The sequence below is a fragment of the Austrofundulus limnaeus genome, unplaced genomic scaffold, assembly GCF_001266775.1.
Source record: "Austrofundulus limnaeus strain Quisiro unplaced genomic scaffold, Austrofundulus_limnaeus-1.0 Scaffold261, whole genome shotgun sequence".
Lineage (NCBI taxonomy): Eukaryota > Metazoa > Chordata > Actinopteri > Cyprinodontiformes > Rivulidae > Austrofundulus > Austrofundulus limnaeus.
Window position 1 is genome coordinate 403757 of NW_013952663.1, and position 17774 is coordinate 421530.

General features: G+C 38.5%; 1 protein-coding gene across 1 annotated transcript in view; it reads left to right on the forward strand.

The window, feature by feature from the left end:
* The first annotated feature begins 768 nt into the window (after positions 1–768).
* ephb4a (eph receptor B4a) overlaps positions 769–17774 on the forward strand; it is a 39226-nt gene continuing 22220 nt past the window's right edge. Inside the window, exon 1 of the mRNA XM_014020641.1 lies at positions 769–1661. Coding sequence (XP_013876095.1) covers positions 1577–1661 — 85 coding nt within the window. The 5' untranslated portion in view covers positions 769–1576. The remainder of the gene's footprint in view (positions 1662–17774) is intronic.

Sequence of the window (17774 nt, forward strand, 5' to 3'; positions counted from 1 at the left end):
TATATATATATATGGGGGTTATGCAAATGCTTCAAAAAATGAAAGAAAAAGAAAACAAATAATAAGGGATAGAAGTAATGTTCTGCCAATTAGATATCATGGATCAGAACTTCATCAGTTGTGACAGGCAGTAGCTGGTTGTTGCCCTGGCTGGACTAACTGCTAGCCAAATGTGGACCCATTTTGCTTTGTTTTTCAGGCTTTTTTTTTCTAATAAATAAATGAATGCATATCTATATTGATGAGCTGGAAAATGTGGCTGTGAAAAGAGATGGATGGATGGATGGATGTATGGATGGATGGATGGATGGATGGATGGATGGATGGATGGATGGATATCAAAAGAAGAAAACCTTCAAAATAAAGATTGATTTGCTATTTCAGTTACTGGGATTGATAGATGATGTAAATCTTAATTCTTAAAAATCTCAAACATTTATTTACACTTTATTTGTGCAACAATCTGCACATTACTTCGCAAATGATTTTCAAGCCTGAAAATATATGTAGAGCAGACTACCCTGAACAGACATTGTCTCCATTTGTGACAGATATATTATAATATGCAAACTACTGATAACTATWAGACAAAATRTCAYTTCAAAAGTAATTAAATAACCATGMCTTTAAATCCGTTTTGRTTCAGGTTGAATGTTTTTAAATACCTAGTGTTTTATTTTGAAGGACTCTGCCGGAAACAGCTCCTCTAAACACTTCATCCTGACTCTGTTGCCATGGAAACCAGGATGGGAGGGGAAAACTGGTGCCATTCGACTCCGGGTTTTGATGCGGAGACAGTCCTCGGTGACCAGCTTCCAGCGGCAAGTACTACGAGCTGCTTSAGCACATAACTTTTTAATGTCTCCGTTTAGCCTTTAGTTTGTTAACTCACCGTGCGAACAAACCAGACCTTTTCCTGCTCTGTTTGGKCTATTTTTGCCTGTTAAACCAGGCCAGCCTGAACGTGTCGCGCTGGATATCCCCGTCACCACATTAAAAAACAAACCCGAAGCCTGATATTTTTTGGTGTTTGAAGGAATTTAAAAGGACTGCCTTGGACTTTACTTTTTTTAGGAAGACGTCGGGAAGATGTTGGGAAAGGTATGAAAGGGTTGATAGTTATCTCTGGAAGTGCCAGATATGCGTTGAGGTGCCCTGGTTGCGGATTCAGCCTGCTCGGTCATCGGGCTGAGGCGGCGCAKGGGGAGAGGTTTATTTGGGGGTTGGAAGAAGTCTCGTGTGGAGGGGAGCACAAAGAGCCCCTTTTACCGTCCAAGTTTCAACCATGAACCCCATGTGCTGACAGAAGGACCGAGGTGGGGAGTTGAGTTTCAACGCTTCAGTTTTATGCAAAGACTTGTTTAACAAAAAAAAAAAAAAAAAAAAAGGGCACAAAAGTTGGACAACTTTCCCAGGTTATGGTGAGGAAAAAAAGCAGCTACAAGCAGACGGCTTTAGTTTCAGAAGCATCGCTTTAAATGCGAACCGGTCTGCACGTTTACAGCCGAGCTGCAGGTCCAGGGGCTCCCAGAGCCACTGGGTTTTAATCAGTTTTTTACCACCTTGGAGCAAAACCATGATGGAGCTGATAAACAAGAGCACGGTTCTGCTGCTGGGGTGCATCATCTCTAACTGGATTCTCCTGGTTTCTGCAGAGGAAGGTGAGTCTGACTTCATTTTTCCTCCTTCAGATGCTGCCTATTGTTTGAAATCCCCAAATTATTAGAAAGTCCAGAAAAGTTATTTATGAAACCTGAGTGGAAGACATGCATCATAGAGTAAACTTGAACTATAATCATAAGGTTGATTTATTTCCTTTTTGTTTTAAATTCTGCCAGAAATATTTGGTTTTACCCCCTTAGTGACATCCGAAAGAAAGGATTCTGTTAAGATAACCCAGATCTTATTATCTAATCGGTGCTAAAAACATTCAGGTCAAAGATCAGCCCCTGTGACATTGTATTGGGTTAATGCAGCGAGCAAGAACAGCTGGCTGTTTTAGTTTCTCCAAGAAGCTCTGGAGACAAACATCAAACACTGTGAAACAAATGTAGAATCTGGGTTATAATTTATGTTCGTTTTTGGAAGCTGTCATGCCATTAACAGGAAAATTGCCTTAAATCAGCTTTGCGAAACCAGACGCTTTGAAATGATCTCACACAATGCTGAAGAAAACCACATTTTCAAAAGGTTTTTTTCTTTTTTCTTTTTTCTCTTTTACAAGCGGGTAACAGCTCCACATCAGCTCCACATCGTCTGCATAACAGCGGTGGCAGTTTCTGGGTAATTTGCTTAATGCAAGGGTGGACTAATGAGTGTCACTGACAAATAAGACTCCCAGCTTTCTTCCACAAACTGACACAAAAGGAAAGCGTCAGTGCTGTGGAGTGAACTGAAACATGGCTGGAGCCTGTTGAGAATGATGCTGAAACATGTTTTTGCTAAAAAAAAAAAGGTTTTGATAAAAAAAAAGGTCGGAAGTAATAGGCCCATGTGTGTTAGGGATCAGAGAATCCAGKTTTTTTAGGAGATGTCGAAATGTGGGACTTTTAAAGGTAACCCACTGCTGTGTATGCTACTCTTTATTGGCCATTGTGCTGTTTTTATCCCAGTACACAGCAGTTTAGAGAGATGTTTCCTCTGTGCTGCACACTTTACATTCTCAGCTCTCTGACTAGGCACCAAAATCCCATTTTTTTTCCCGGTAGTTTCCCAGCCTGAAACAGAAGGTAAATTTGCCGTGAAAACAATGATCCTTTGAACAATACAACTTAACCTCTGCGTACGCTGGTTCCACTCAAAAGTTGGTGTAAACAGGAACACCGTGAACACGCCTGACTTCACATCTTCAGTGGCAGGAACCACAAATCTGTCAGCTGCGTCTGGTTCGAGGATTCAGACCTTTCCTCTTCCACAGCATTCTGTCCGCCTGCCACGCACTGTGTAAACATGCAGTGCATGTGTGTGAGCTCACCATTGGTCTCATTCAGTGTGTGTCTTTAGGATTTGCGCGTACACACCCATGAGGAGACGGTGGTGAGTTACCACAGCTACCGAGAGGCCAAATTCTTTGCGGGAAAGACTTGTTGACTTTGTAGTCYGAGAGAGCAGCTTGGGATTTTCCCGGACACTTCATGTTGGTATTCAAACTTGCGAGAAAAGAATGCTACGTTTCCAAAATCACTGAAACCTTTCGAACGCCACAAATTGTCCCTGTCGTTTCAGGCTCGTTTCACCTTCTTCTAAAGTTCACAGCATGGCGGTTCCAAACAGGTGCACCGCTGAGTGGGTAAACAGGCTTATAGATGAGAGCTAAGAGGTTAAAGCGCCTTGTCGGCTGACTCCAGAACATCTGCGTCTCACCAAGTGTGAACAAGACGTCTGGTTTTCATGTCTTGGGTAGCGGCCCACTCCTCTGTCAGCACGCTCTGGATCATTCCCCCCCTTGTTCTCCACCTATTAGGGAATTCTATAATGAACCGATGGGAGGGCAGACGAAGCTCTGTGCTGCCAAATCTCTCCTCCTTTCCCAACTAAGGGATAAATGACACTTACACACACCACTTGCTTGTTCGGTGCGTGGATTTCTCTCTCCGTCTGTCTCTATGAAGATTAAAACACAGACCTCTTGATCAGATAATTGCTTTGGCTGGAAATTAATAAGGCGCTTTGGGTGGAAAATTGTACCGAGTCCACACGTGGGCCACCCTCCCTGGCACGTACGAAAACGGCTTTTTCTCTGCCGTCCCTTGCATATGAAAAATGTATAATACGCAGCCGAGTATAACCAACACATTAAACCCAGACTGCATAATCTTTTTGCCAAGTATTAATAATTCCTGTCACTAATGAAGACCTAATACAAATTTAAAGCATATTTGACTTTATAAATGTTAGCTCTAAAGATCCCTTATCCTCCCACGCTGAGATGTAACCTATAAAGTCTCCCGGTTTGTGTTTCTCTCGGCACCTCTTTATTCCTTGCACATACTGTTTCTCCTGTTACCAATAGCAAAATGCAGCTGGTGACAAAAGCACTGCAGTCCTACCTACCTGTTCAGAGCCAGAGCTTCAGATAATACCAGCATTGTCTCAAAATGATCCTGTTCTTTCAAATTTGCCTTAACTGTGGATATTTCTGCACGCTTGTGCAAACTGTTCATCCATGGATCCATGTGAGGTGTAACAGGTTTGTGGAAAGGCTTCCCTTCTTGCATTTGATACGTTTATTTAGAGCAGAGTTTTTTCAAAATAAGCAGAAAATCAGGAAAAGGGAAATGCAAATGAGCACATCTTATTATCCAGTACGCCACTCTTCGCTGGGGTGGCGTTAAACTGTAATTAAGTAATGAAAAAGCTCCTTCATCTGCAAATGAAAACAATTTAGACAGCATTGTAGAATTATCACATTGTTTGTTTACTGTAATAATATAAAGACTGTATATTTATTTTTTCAGATCAAATAGGTTACAGTCACTTTTCTTTTCTATTTTCTTTTATTTTGTAGCTTTTTCAACTTTTTCCATCTCAGCAAAACATCTGTTTCCTTTTAGATGGATTGAGGTGAAAAAGTGACAGAGAACTTTAATTAAATCTGTAATATCTCATTTCCTCTTTGCTGCACAGCTAGGCTTGACTTTCCTCAGTTTTGGTATCTTCCTGTTCTTCTTTTTCCACTGCAGATTGTACCCTATAAATGTGCCTGGGGTTTTTATTTTAGTTTATAGTTCTGCTACGTAAACCAGTGATTAGCACATAAATCTGTGTTGCCTATTAAAAAGAAAGCACCTAGTGCACTTTAGAGGACTGGTTACGTGTTGATATCATTTAGTTGTTTGCAGTAGAATCATCTCAACTCAGTTGATTTGATTTCAAATCTCTTTAAGATGGATTAAATTGATTTTGAAAGATTGAGCAAATCTAACTGCAGTTTGTCAACAGCAAAGACAGATTTGAATGTCTACAAGAAGTGCTCATGTTCTTTGTTAAAAGGTATTGGCTTATTTAGGCAAAGATTGAAGACATTGTAGCGCCAGCCAAAGATTTGACGACTGATAGAGGGCATGTCTAGTCAAGTTAAACCCTGTCTGAATGACACTGTTAATGCATCTGCTGAACACTTGAGTTGTTCACAAAACTGCAAAAGTTTAATTCTACCTGAGAGTATTTCATTGTTTGTTTCTGATTCCAAACCCTGTCAATAATTGGGATTATGTCTTCTGCAGTATGGATTGTGCAGCTGCTAAGACCCATCTCTCTACAAGTCATCTTTTTTTCTAGTTTGTATGCAACATGAGAATGCAGCTGCCTGTGAAATTTGTTTTGCTAAGATCTGTCATTTTGCTGTGATGAGAGACATCCACATCACTTTTCAGATCCTGGAGATGGATAGCAAAGTGAAGTGTCATCCTGTTTCATGCTCTCTTTACACAGCTGTAGTGCTTTGTGCCATGTTACTCTCTCTTACACCCAAAGTACCCACCTACACAAAAGAGGTGGCATTAATGCTTTTTGTTTGGCTCCTGAAAAGCTGCGCGTTCAGTCTTCCATTCTGAATACTGAGCTCACACTGCCTTAAGTTGGTGGGCCAAAGGGAAATCAAAAGATACCAAAGTTCATTTTACAGAGTCTTGTGATTTAATGAACATTTTAAATTTAAAGAACTCGTAATTTTCATGATATTTTTATTTGCCAACATTTTCATGCTATTTGTGTGATGCTGACTGGTTAATTTCTGATGGACAATCTAAATGCTAAGATCCACTTAGCCTAAAATTGTGCAGATGTTTTATGTTTGCAGCCAAATAAAATAAAATAAATCGACATTCACAAAAGTGACATCTTACTGTCCAAACTGCTTACTACAGCAACAGCAAGTATGTTTATAATGCCTGGTTCACACGCAAGATATTTATGCAGGTTTTTTGCCCTTCCAACACACCGTATTATCGTGATGGCTCTAAGATAATCTTATCAGATATTCTTGCCATGTGAGGTGTTTTAAGATTGATCTAGTTGGCTCAGGATGACATACGGACGGCTTCAGTGTTGAATGTGACGTGTAGCCAATCAGAAAGCGAGGTGACGGAAACACGAAGAGGAGTTCAAAATACAAAAGACAAAACTCACTTGCACCAGAAAGTCCAGTGAACGTCAGACGTCTTTTTGTTTTAATTTGTTAAAAATAGTAAAACTAAAATCATTGCTTCTTCCTCGTCAGCCATGTTTATTTACTCTGAGTGGTTTTGCGATATTTAACCTCTGACATCTGAATGTTGGTGAGTGAAACCTGTTGGTGTGTGGTGGGTTTTATTTGCTGTGTGGCTGTACACCACACACTGTAGGCTCAATCCTGTTATATCTATGATTTTTTATCATCATGTGTGGTCTCTCAGGTTTTGAAAATAGATAATTTTAAAATCTTGCCGTGTGAACCAGGTATTAGGTAAACAAATATTATTAACTTGGCAAAAAAAGTAGTACAAATAAACAAAACAGTTGTGAGTAGTTTTCCATTAGACACTGTGACAAAATAGAGTTGTCCATAAACTGCTTCTGACTGTTCATAAGACAATTATCAAGCCATCCCGCATACACATGAACTTTCAGAAATAAAATGAGCCAATGAAACCCAAAAAATGCGTGAAGCCGTACTTGGCTGTGTTGATGCGGCGCCTGATATTCCAAGTGTGATGAACATTTCCCCTCATACCATTTACAAAACACTACAGATGAACTCCGTTTAGCAGTTCTCCCTGTGGCTATCCACTTTGAAGTTTATTGTTGTTTAGGCTTTTAAATGTCACAGACAGGACTAAACAGTGTTTAACCCGTGTTTATGGTKTTGGGTGCGTGTCTGTGGGGGAATGTATCCACAAAAAAAATTCAAGTTAATATTTTGCTTTTTAAGGGGCGATGTTGTGCAAATTCAAAAATGTTGAGCTTTATATGATGTAATTATATCATTCCCTCATCAGAAACCTATCCAGAGTGTTGCTTTAACTTATTTATGCATGTTTGAGAAATCCTTGACTTTCCTGTAGTAGCTATTTACGGCTGCCTAAACACTTGCTGGTACAAAGCACCGCCTATTTGTACATAGCTCCACCCTGGAGCTCAGTCTGTAGCCGAGCTCCTGCTCCAGAGCACCCATCCCTCGAAACATGTTTGAAAATGTGCTGAAGTGGGAGTGTCGGAAACAGTAGGGGGTTCTTAAAGAGATAGAGGCCAAGCATTTTCATAACAACTCAAGGTAAAATAAATATTTGTCTGGTATAAAATTGAACTACGTGCTTGAAAAATACATAATACTACCTCTTTAATATCAGCACTAAACAAATAGCAGAAATAATACATTTAAATGCATACATAATTAAACGGTTTTATAACATGTGTGATTTAAAGTGAGCAGCTTTTCTCACTGCAGTGTCTTTTCCCGGGCTTCCTAAAGATCTTCTATTAATTCTCTCTGCTGTATTCTGTCTTTTTGTTAATTTATTTATTTAACCTTTAAAAAAATATCTAAAACTGTGCTGTTAACATGGCTTTCAAAATTCAGTTTATTCTTTCTCCTTCTGACATCATCGTGGCACAAACTAGCACAAGAGCACGATAATGCTGTTCAGGATAAACTAAACCTTATTAAGTGTCACGGATACAGAAGGGACGCTTTTTATCTGAAGGGCCTTACTCGATCCTCAATCCTTTCTTTCTCACCCATGTACCCTTTTCTCTTGCTCCTCTTTTTACGTCCTCTGTCTCCTTGATGTTTGACTGGTGCTATGCTGTTTTCTCTTGCTGACTGTCTCCCCTGCCATGGAAATGTGGATCGTTTCCCAGAAATCCTTTTAAATGGAACCAATTTTTATAAGAGAGGGATTTGCATTTAAAACACCCTCCTCCTCTCCTCTCCTCTCCTCACCCCCACCCCCACTCTCTGAAAGCCTGTCGCCCATCATCCCCAGCACCTCAATCCGATGATTAGCTTCCTCAAGAGTTAAACAGGCATCCGAGTGCCACAAGTACTCTCAGTCCATGCCTCTCTCTCTCTACGTTTTTCTCTCTCTCTCTCTCGGAGAAGGATGCATGTGGCAGCTGGAAGTTGCAGGTGGATGATAGTTCAGTTTGGAGAGATCCATCCACGTCAGGCATTCACTTTGGAGAGCGAGTCTGTCTTCCACCCACACGCTTCTCTCTCTGAGAGTGGGACACAATGAGGACAGACTGCAGTGGTGAGGGAATGAGGCCACAGCCTATCAGCCATAAGCAAAAAAAGGAGAATGGCATTTTTTTTAGAAGGATGGGGGGGTTTCTCTTTGAAGTTAGTCAAGGAGAAACGGGGAGACCGGCGTGAGTCGACGAAAGTGCGAGTGTTAAGAGGACAAGAAGGCTGCATGCATGTGCACGTCAGCACTGTGCATAATGAGCAAAGTGTGCATGCTGCCTATTTGCATTCTTTATTAACACGCTCTCGGGGCCAAATTTCTGAGACATATGCAGAAGGTTGAATGTGTGATCGTAACAAAGGGGTTAAAAAGACCTTTAATTAGGAGACAACAACAGGGAGGAAGTCCTGTATCTCAGGTCCATCTTTCTCATCTATCTTGCTCACACATCACTGCAGTTATTCAAAGCACACAGACAGAACMTTCTGTTGGGAAAAGATCCTTTGTGAGGCTTGCCATTGTTGTGATGGTGATTTTTTTAAATTTTTATTTTATTTTTTGCTTCATTGAAAAATTGAATGAAATCTTACAGGAAGTGAAACAACAGCGTGGTTATATTTCCGAGGGTGAACGAGCAAGAGTTGGTTTAAAAAAGCAGCCTTGATGTAAAAATTCCTCAGCTTGAAGCGTGCGCCATCAGTAGACTCGACTTGATTTGAGTCTGGGATATTTTGCTCCCTGCGTCACGGGTTGACCTACATCTGGTGTTTAAAATGCAATACACTTGGTTCAACATCAGTCTTGAGAATTCTTGCATATTTGCGTCCACCTTCGTGCGGGCCCACACCTTGAGGATGTCTCTCAGGGCCTGTTTGCACCGTCTGAACCAAGTGGGCTCGTCTATAAACAGCATGGCAGAGGCATTTCCAGCGCGCCTCCTGCCCTCCTACATCTCACACGGCTAAGAGCTTTAAGAAACAGTCATGCTCTAAAATGGAAAGGGTCAGTTCAATTAAAAATACCTTTTCCCCCCTCTACAACTTGGTGTCCCATTTTTTAGTTTTGCTCAACTTCTTCTTTTTTTCATGTCTTCATGCAAGCTTTTAGATCACTATAAAAAACGATTACCATCAAAAGTTCTTGGTATCGATTCATGCTAAGTTTGGTCTAAAGTGTGATTTTAGAAATTCAAACCATTTCAACGCTACAAAATCCACCCCCTGCTGAACAGAAGACGTGTCTGTCTCCGAGAAAGCAAAAATTATGCTCTTTGTTCTCGTGCAGTTGGCTTTATATTCGACAATGAGTTTATCTCCATCCTAGATATATCGGTCACCACCACACAGACGCACAATTGCCGGCTCATGAAAGCAACGCGTGGACTGATGAGGAAAATTAGCTCCCAGTGTGTCTGCTGTTGCTTGAATACAAAACAGTGTGGCGTCTTGGAGAAAAGGAGAAAATTCTTGCACAGAGTCRGTTCTCTTGTATCCTTACTTAGATGTGTCAATCTTTTAGATGGTTTATTTAGCTGGAGTCAGAACTGACTTCAAGCTGTCCACCTCCCACTGCAGATTAGTCACTGAAAGCTGTGTGCATGTTCAGCTATTTTTTCCCCACTAAAATAAATAGTAAATTTTGTGAAGACTTTAAAACTGTTTTTGTTCAGAGGGGCTTTTGGRAAGTTGCAGAAAGGCTTAACTTGCCACCTGTTGTATATTCCTTTGTACGATAAATGTTTGGGGTTTTGATCTTGYTACAAGTAAATTATGCAAAAATGATAGAAAAATTCCTGATAGTTTAAAAAACATTTTGGACTGTAAGTAGGGTTTTGTAGAAAATATATCGTTATCTTACTTGTTAAAACAGCCTTAGTTTAGAGAAATASAGTTTGTAATATTCCTGCTGGAAGTGCTTCAAACTGCAGAGGAATTTCCACAGCTAGCTGCTGTAGCTTTTCGCACTTGCAAATAACTATAGAATTTTGTTTAAATWGTCATGTAATATGAAACTGGTGGCAATCAAATCCTTCATGGAAATGTGTTTGCATGGATTGCTATGAAATTTGTTAGTCTGAGTTTGTTTTGAGACAACCGCACAATCCACTTTGGTCTTGGCCCCAGCTTAAATTATCCGTTAACTCCTCGATCCGGTCAGAATTTAACTTTTTCTCCAAACGGTCATTCAGAAAGCTATCTACTGGTTCATAACCTTTCCACAAAGCAATCACTTTTAGTTGAATTTAAAAAATCATGATAATTTAACGTAACTGTTTAATCCACAGCCTCTGCTGTGGTTTAATTATTATAAAACACAGAGTGAACATGGTTTTAGCTGGGTTTCCTGCCGGTTTGGAACATGATCCCAGATTTCAGCGCTGTGTGACTCCAAAGTGTTCACCCTGCAACGATGCCAGTTTRTGACTAACCCAGACCTCAGCCTCGCTGTCAGGAGAAGACAAGTGGATAAATAACCTCCTTCAAAGACAAAGAAAGTGTTTGAAAACAAACACACACAACCTGCACTTTTTTATATTGCTTTTATCAGCTCTGTGCCTTCAAGCTTTCTTTAAAAAGGATAACTTAACTTTAGGCTTTGGCAGTTTATAAAGAGCAGTGTAATGATTTTTAATAGCTCCCAGGTATAGATCAGTGAGTTATCTGTGTGAYGACATGTTTTCTGTTTCATAAGGATTTTTGGCTTCGATAATAATAATATAATGACATATTTCTGTCTGTAATTATATGCATTAAGTCTGCAATGGTAAATCATCTTACAATTTCTCTGTTACATAACATGCTGAAAATATGTGACATTTGTCTGTTTACAGTCAAACATGGAAATGTGGCGCGCTTCTCTGCCAGCTCTGATTACAACATTCAGATCGCTCACTCTGATCATCACAGATGATAAATCAATGAGCAGAGTAAGGCTGTTCTGTTGTAAATCTTGTCCTCTGCTTTGTGATTGTATAGATTTTAGCTTTTGATAACATCCAAGTATAGAAGCATACCCACAGCAAAGATTGTCTTCTAAAACCACTAAATGCAGGGTATACCAATTGGTTTACTAAGACACTTAGCTTTTAATGTTAAATCAAGGTCTTAAAAAAGCAATATAAATTATTTAGCTCAGTTAAATATAACATCAATACAAAGACTGAAAACAAGACATTGCTGGAYGTCTTGTAGCTTTAATATTTTTTCTATTCTATTCAGTAAAAAAATATTTTAAGAAAAAGAATGGATGGCTGTAGCACTTTCACTAATGGAAATAAAAATAAGTTCAAGTTACATCAAAGAACACATGCAATGTTTACTTCAAGGACCTTCTCATTGACAACTTGTAAAATAAATGATTAACTTAAATTTTATTCTGTATATTTTTTGGACATTTTTGTAGGAAATAGAAAATGGTTCTAAGTTGTATCAACAAATGAACTCATGAACAACTAAGTGCAAATAGTTTTCTGTTCATACATGATACAAATTCTAAAATCTCTAGGCAAATAAGTTTTTTTAAAAGTTGATGCTACATTTTTTTTGTCTCTTTGCAGTCCGAGTAATGCTTACATTTTATTGGGTTCTGTTTGGATGCATAGTTGAGTGAATTTGGAAATGCTGTGAGAGGTTTTCTCTACTACATAAATCTTTAAACCATTGTCTGTAAAGGGTTTAACCTTTTATTATCTTTTCCCAAATTTATCTGTATTTAAATGATCTTCACAAGGAACAGGAAGCTCTTTTTTTCCTTAAATCACTTGTCTATTATTCAGATATCCATTGGCTAAACCATAAGCCTAGAAAATTGCAGTTCCCCTCAGAGCTGTAGCTATTAAACTACTGTATAGAGGATGAATTCCCAGGGTGATAATTTAATACCATATGTTATTATTTTACTTTTCTAAAGCTTTTGTGAATCAAATTCTCAGATGTGCTTCTGTAATGATAGATTTTAAAAAATAGCTAAAAACCAAGATTGAGAAAAGCAACATTGTTGAAAAGCTGAGCATCACCAACCCCAGCCTTTACAGCAACCACTGCACACCTGTTCGTTTTACAAACTTTAACCAGAGGATGTTTAGGTTAATAAATAAACTCTTTTTTTACTGGTGGACATGGCTGGATAGGCTTTTTCTCTCCAGCTTTTAATCTCACATCTTGTTGACAGTTAATGCCTTATTATCAGAACATGCCCAGCAATGACCAGTGGGGGGGTTTTAAGTGAGTTTTATGGCTCACTGCCCAGGGTAGGATCTGTTCGGAGGGAAAAAAAATTGTCATTAGCACCCAAAACAAAGTTTCAATTGTAAATCTGCAGTGCCCCTACTTGCTGCTGAGACATGTGGTTGAGGGAGAAGGGGAAGGAGAATATGTTCACATCTGGACCTCTAGATCTTTCTATAGGAGGTGGTAGAGATAGGGATCCACCCAATAAGTAGAACTATGTAAAGCTCTTTGTTCACATGTTATTTTGGGTTGTGTCAAATTGAATTTTTTTTATTATATTTAAAAATTAAAAAATCCCCAGATACCATTCATGTTAGCCATGGTTATAAATACACTTTGTGTGCTTAATTTGTCGTTATAGGTACCCTTTAACCCAATGCAGGGAATTTACCAAATAGTTACCCACATAGCAGACAGGTGTGGGCCAGATCTGGTGTCAAACTGGCACTGCTGGCATGGCAAGGGATTCTTCAACTGAATGTTGGCCAGGTCTGGCAATGATGGCACTGTTTTTAGATGGAATGCCACAACTGGACCAGTTGTGGTTTTGTTTATTATTTATTATGTATTGGCAAGAATTTTGCGATATGATACATATCWTGATGCAGGGGTCACAATACGAGATATCACCATAAATTGCGAAACTGCAAGCAAGGCGATATATTGCAATATATTGACTTTTTTTGGTCAAAAACTGTTTAAAAAAACTTCAGTATGTTTTATATCAATTTTATTTGTTTTGTGTTTCTTATTTCATCCATGTTTTCAATTGTTAGACTAAACATTCTTTTACATAATATATTTGGCAGCTTTTAGGTTTAAATATTAATTTACTATAGAAATATGGTCACCCAGCACAATAACAACAGCCTATATNCACTGCTGGCATGGCAAGGGATTCTTCAACTGAATGTTGGCCAGGTCTGGCAATGATGGCACTGTTTTTAGATGGAATGCCACAACTGGACCAGTCGTGGTTTTCTTTAATATTTATTATGTATTGGCAAGAATTTTGCGATATGATACATATCTTGATGCAGGGGTCACAATACGAGATATCACGATAAATTGCGATACTGCAAGCAAGGCGATATATTGCAATTTATTGACTTTTTTTGGTCAAAAACTGTTAAAAAAAACCTCAGTATGATTTATATCAATTTTATTTGTTTTGTGTTTCTTATTTCAACCATGTTTTCAATTGTTAGACTAAACATTCTTTTACATAATATTTGTGGCAGCTTTTAGGTTTAAATATTAATTTACTATAGAAATATGGTCACCCAGCACAATAACAACAGCCTATATTGTTCTAAAGTTCAGTAAACAGATGACATGAAGCTGCTGCACACAGTCTGTGTTGTCGGCTGTCACTGGGCACCTTAAGAGGGGAGTGTGAGTACACCAGTCATTTTAATGTACTGTGGACCAGAAATGGGCCAGACAAATTTTGCTATGTGGTAATATATGCATTGTGTRCTAGTTCAGTTAGGTAAAGATCAATCTTCTTTCCTTTTTGCCTGGTTAGTGCAGTTCATTCAAGCTGGTGTGAAATTTGCTGTCATCTTTGGGCTGATAAGTTTAGTCTTTCATAATTTGTAAATTCTTATTTTTATGTACTCTCCTGCATGTTTTTGCCTTTGCATTTGAATGCCACATCAAACTCAAAAGACAGGTTCAGTATTGCTTTATGATGTCTTTAGGCTAAAATGACCTAATTTTAATATTGTAAGTTGCTTTTAAATTTTATGACATTAAAAAATATGACTGAACAATAATTTGCAGGCTACAAATTACAATACTTGCTTTTCACAGTAGTTCGTATTGAAATGAGCTTCTAGATTGCAGTTAAATATAATAATTAGTTTCATTACCTGAAAAGCATTGATTGTTAACTATGTAATAACACTTTTCTTTATTTGAAGGYGGCCTGACTTGTAGAAATGCAGCAATTTAGGTAAGAGCTGTATAAACTCAAAAATACAATGATTGAATTAAAAAGGGATCTTGTTTAGTTTTTAAGTGCATTTTATTCTGCTTGCTGTGTGAGTTTTTTTTTCCTATTTATCACCAGAGAGCTTATGTGGTCTGCAACAGTGATCTCAAGAAGCTCTTAGTTTCTTTTTCTTTGAGATGGGCTGTTTTTGAAGAGGAATAGACARAAAAGACGGCTCATAATTAAGTCAGCAGGAGATAAGTTTTTTTCAGTAGCAGATCAATATTCCAAAGAAGATGAAATTCACTGTAAAGCAAATCATTTAGCCAAAAAAGATTTAACTGTAAAAGCTCAGAATTAAATTCTTAATGACTTTCAGATTACCTAGAAAAAAGAAACTTAAGGTTTTTTTCTTACAGCTGAGATTTTTATATATATTTTTAAATTAGAAAAAGCCCTTTTGCTTCTCCTTGATGCACCGCTGCAGTTCAGCAGCTGACACCACAGGTCAAAACTCATTACCCGTGGGCGGCGATATAAACAGGCAGAGAACCAAGTTGATGTCTCACAGCCTCTTAACCTTAATCTCTCATTTTATGTGAAGGTCAAAACTTTTTATATCTCTGTGATTGGAAGGAGACATTCACTCTGAACAAGTGTGACCTAAATAATGCAGCTGTTTTTCCTTCTAATTTACCACAGTTGATTAAAGGGGAATCTGAATGCACCACAAATGCTACTTGCGTTTCGTAATCAGCATTTCTTTTGTGTTCCATCCTGTGCCTGTTCTTGTATCCTCTACACAAGGGAAAATGCAAAGATTGAAAAAGTAATTTCCCTTAAGATAAGAACACATGTTCAACAGAGTCAACCGAAAATCAAAACAGTTTTGCACCAAATAGCCTAATGGCTAAAGAGTATCAAAACTCTCCAGTGTGAGCTTGGGCTATCTGGGAAAAACACATCTTCACCTAGAAATAATTAATGTTATGGTTGTGCTTAGTGAATCTTTAWTGGCCATGTAACATTAAAGCCTGACCAGTCAGTTATTACAGATTTCTGGTCTTAATGCTCGGCATCTTTATTCGGTTTAATGCAAAACACTCGATTTTCTCTGCCTTTAGTTTATATCCAGTCGGCGGCATTGTCTCTAACTAGGTCACATCCTGTCCTGGGAAAGACACCGACCACAACCCTTTTTTTCATCTGCGCCCCTGCAGACCTAAAGGAGAACCGTGTCAAACATTAACACGTTTTTCCTCATCTTGCTTTCATCCCTTTCATATCACTTTTCCGAGACCTGTATTTACGGTAGCCGAGCTCGTCCACCCGTGCCACAGGAGGCTTTTGTCCTTAAAGCAGGAGGGGAGTGAAACTGCGCCCTGCTCAGGCTGCTGTGCATGTGAATGATGTGTGTGCCGGCAGCCGGCCCCCACCAGACCAGGAGACAGGAAGGGGACAGGAACTACAGGAAGCTGAGGTCTAATCTCCCTAGACACAACTCTGTCAGAGACACACAAACACAAAACACACACACACATTCAGCGCTTCATTTACTTACCATTTATTTTCACACGCAGAAGCTAATGTACACTCGGTACACACGCTGAACAACTAACACATTGAGGAAAATCGATTTTGCTTTTCATTTGCAGTCTTAATGTGTTCTGTAATAAATATCCTAAGTAGACTCAAAATTAGCATTTTTAAAGATTAACCAGCAGTGTTGTGCAGTGTGTGATGAGTAATATCAGGAGGGACAATCCCTTCTACCTCCAGAGCTTATCTTCCTATGAAGCCATGACAGAAGTGTCAATATTCTTAGTTAAAGCAGGGTTTGGTTTGTCGACCTAAATGTTAATTTCAACATATTCAATGTGGCTTGTCGAAATAGCTTTATCTTGGTGCAGTAAAAAATTTGTCATGATGGAATACATATTTAACTCTATATTTAGTTTTTTTTTTCTTATGCCCCAATAATGACTGAATGTTGTTTGTTTGAAAAATTATTTTTTAATTTCCTTTAAGATGTGTTATCACTAAAAACTTTTATGTCTAGCTACGAGTGGATGATTTGAAAGATGACCTGATTGGGGTTAGAGACAGAGCACAAAAACAGTGATGACATGGATGTTTCAGTTCACCCAACCGTCTGTCTGACCTCCAAAGTCGAGTTTACATTTGTTCCCTAACTCAGTTAGACATAAATTTCCTGTCAAAATTTAATAAATTTGAACCCTGGTGCTTTCATTTTACTACAATAACTTCACCAATCGTTTGTCAAACTGACATGGAATAATTTGCTGAAATAACAAACACGCAAAAAAAAGTTTTACAATAAAGGATGGTTGGATAGCTGTAGAAACCCCCTTCATATAACACTTTAAACATATGTGTCAAACATGATCTGTACTTAAAACCAACGACCCTTTGTTCCAGCCCAGAGCACCACACCTACACTGATTCCCCCACTGAGTGAAGCTAATGGAGAGAAGCTAGCAGTACTCCCTAAACTCCCTAAAAAGTCAACTGTCTATCATATATCATCAAGTAGATTTGTTATCAGACGTGCTTAAAAAGCCTGTCATGAGATCTAATGCTGGGAAACTTTACTGTAGCTCCAGTCCTTGGCAGTAAAGCAAATTAAAGCTTTTTTTCCAAAATCCTGAATTATTGATGTCTCTCTTTTTGAACGTGAAACATGGAACTAYCAAAACGCCTCAGGTTCTTGAAGATGCACACTTTTGATTTCAGGGCATTGCTAAATTAGGTGTGCAAGCAGTGTTGCCTAATGGAGATGAGAGGCTCAATTATAGCTGGAGAAGAGTAAACCTCTTATCARTAAAATTACAACTACTGTCAGATTGAACCAACTTTAAACTGAGAACCTAACCCATTATGATCTGAAGAAATGCTGTGTACTGTAGCCATGCAGACATCACATCAACATGTTTGACACAAACATTTTTATTACAATAAAACGAACTGAATATACATTTGGGAAAAGCATTAAATGTATAGATTTTTTAAAGATTTTAGTGGCCACCTTTTGATTTTTCTATAACTTTGATATTTGGTAGATGAAGGCTTGGTTAGTAATGGGTTAAACCTTTTTCTTACGCATGCTGAAGTGCAGGAATTTCTACAAATTACACCGAATGGCTGGTTGTGAGTATAAAACTGCCTGAATGAGTTTTTGCAGCCACCTTTTGTAGTGCAAAGAGCAGGTAATTCTGCAGAGAATTCACTCTGTGCGAGTTTGCATGCTGATGACTGTTATTGCTTTGTATTCTCCTCTACTTTACCACATGTTGATTTCCACTCATTTTTACACGATTATAAAAAACATTACTGCATTTATTATTAATATTTATGGACATTGATGTTGAAAAGTTGCAGTTTTTTGTTTTTATTATTATAATTTTTTTTGCCTTGGATAAAAGT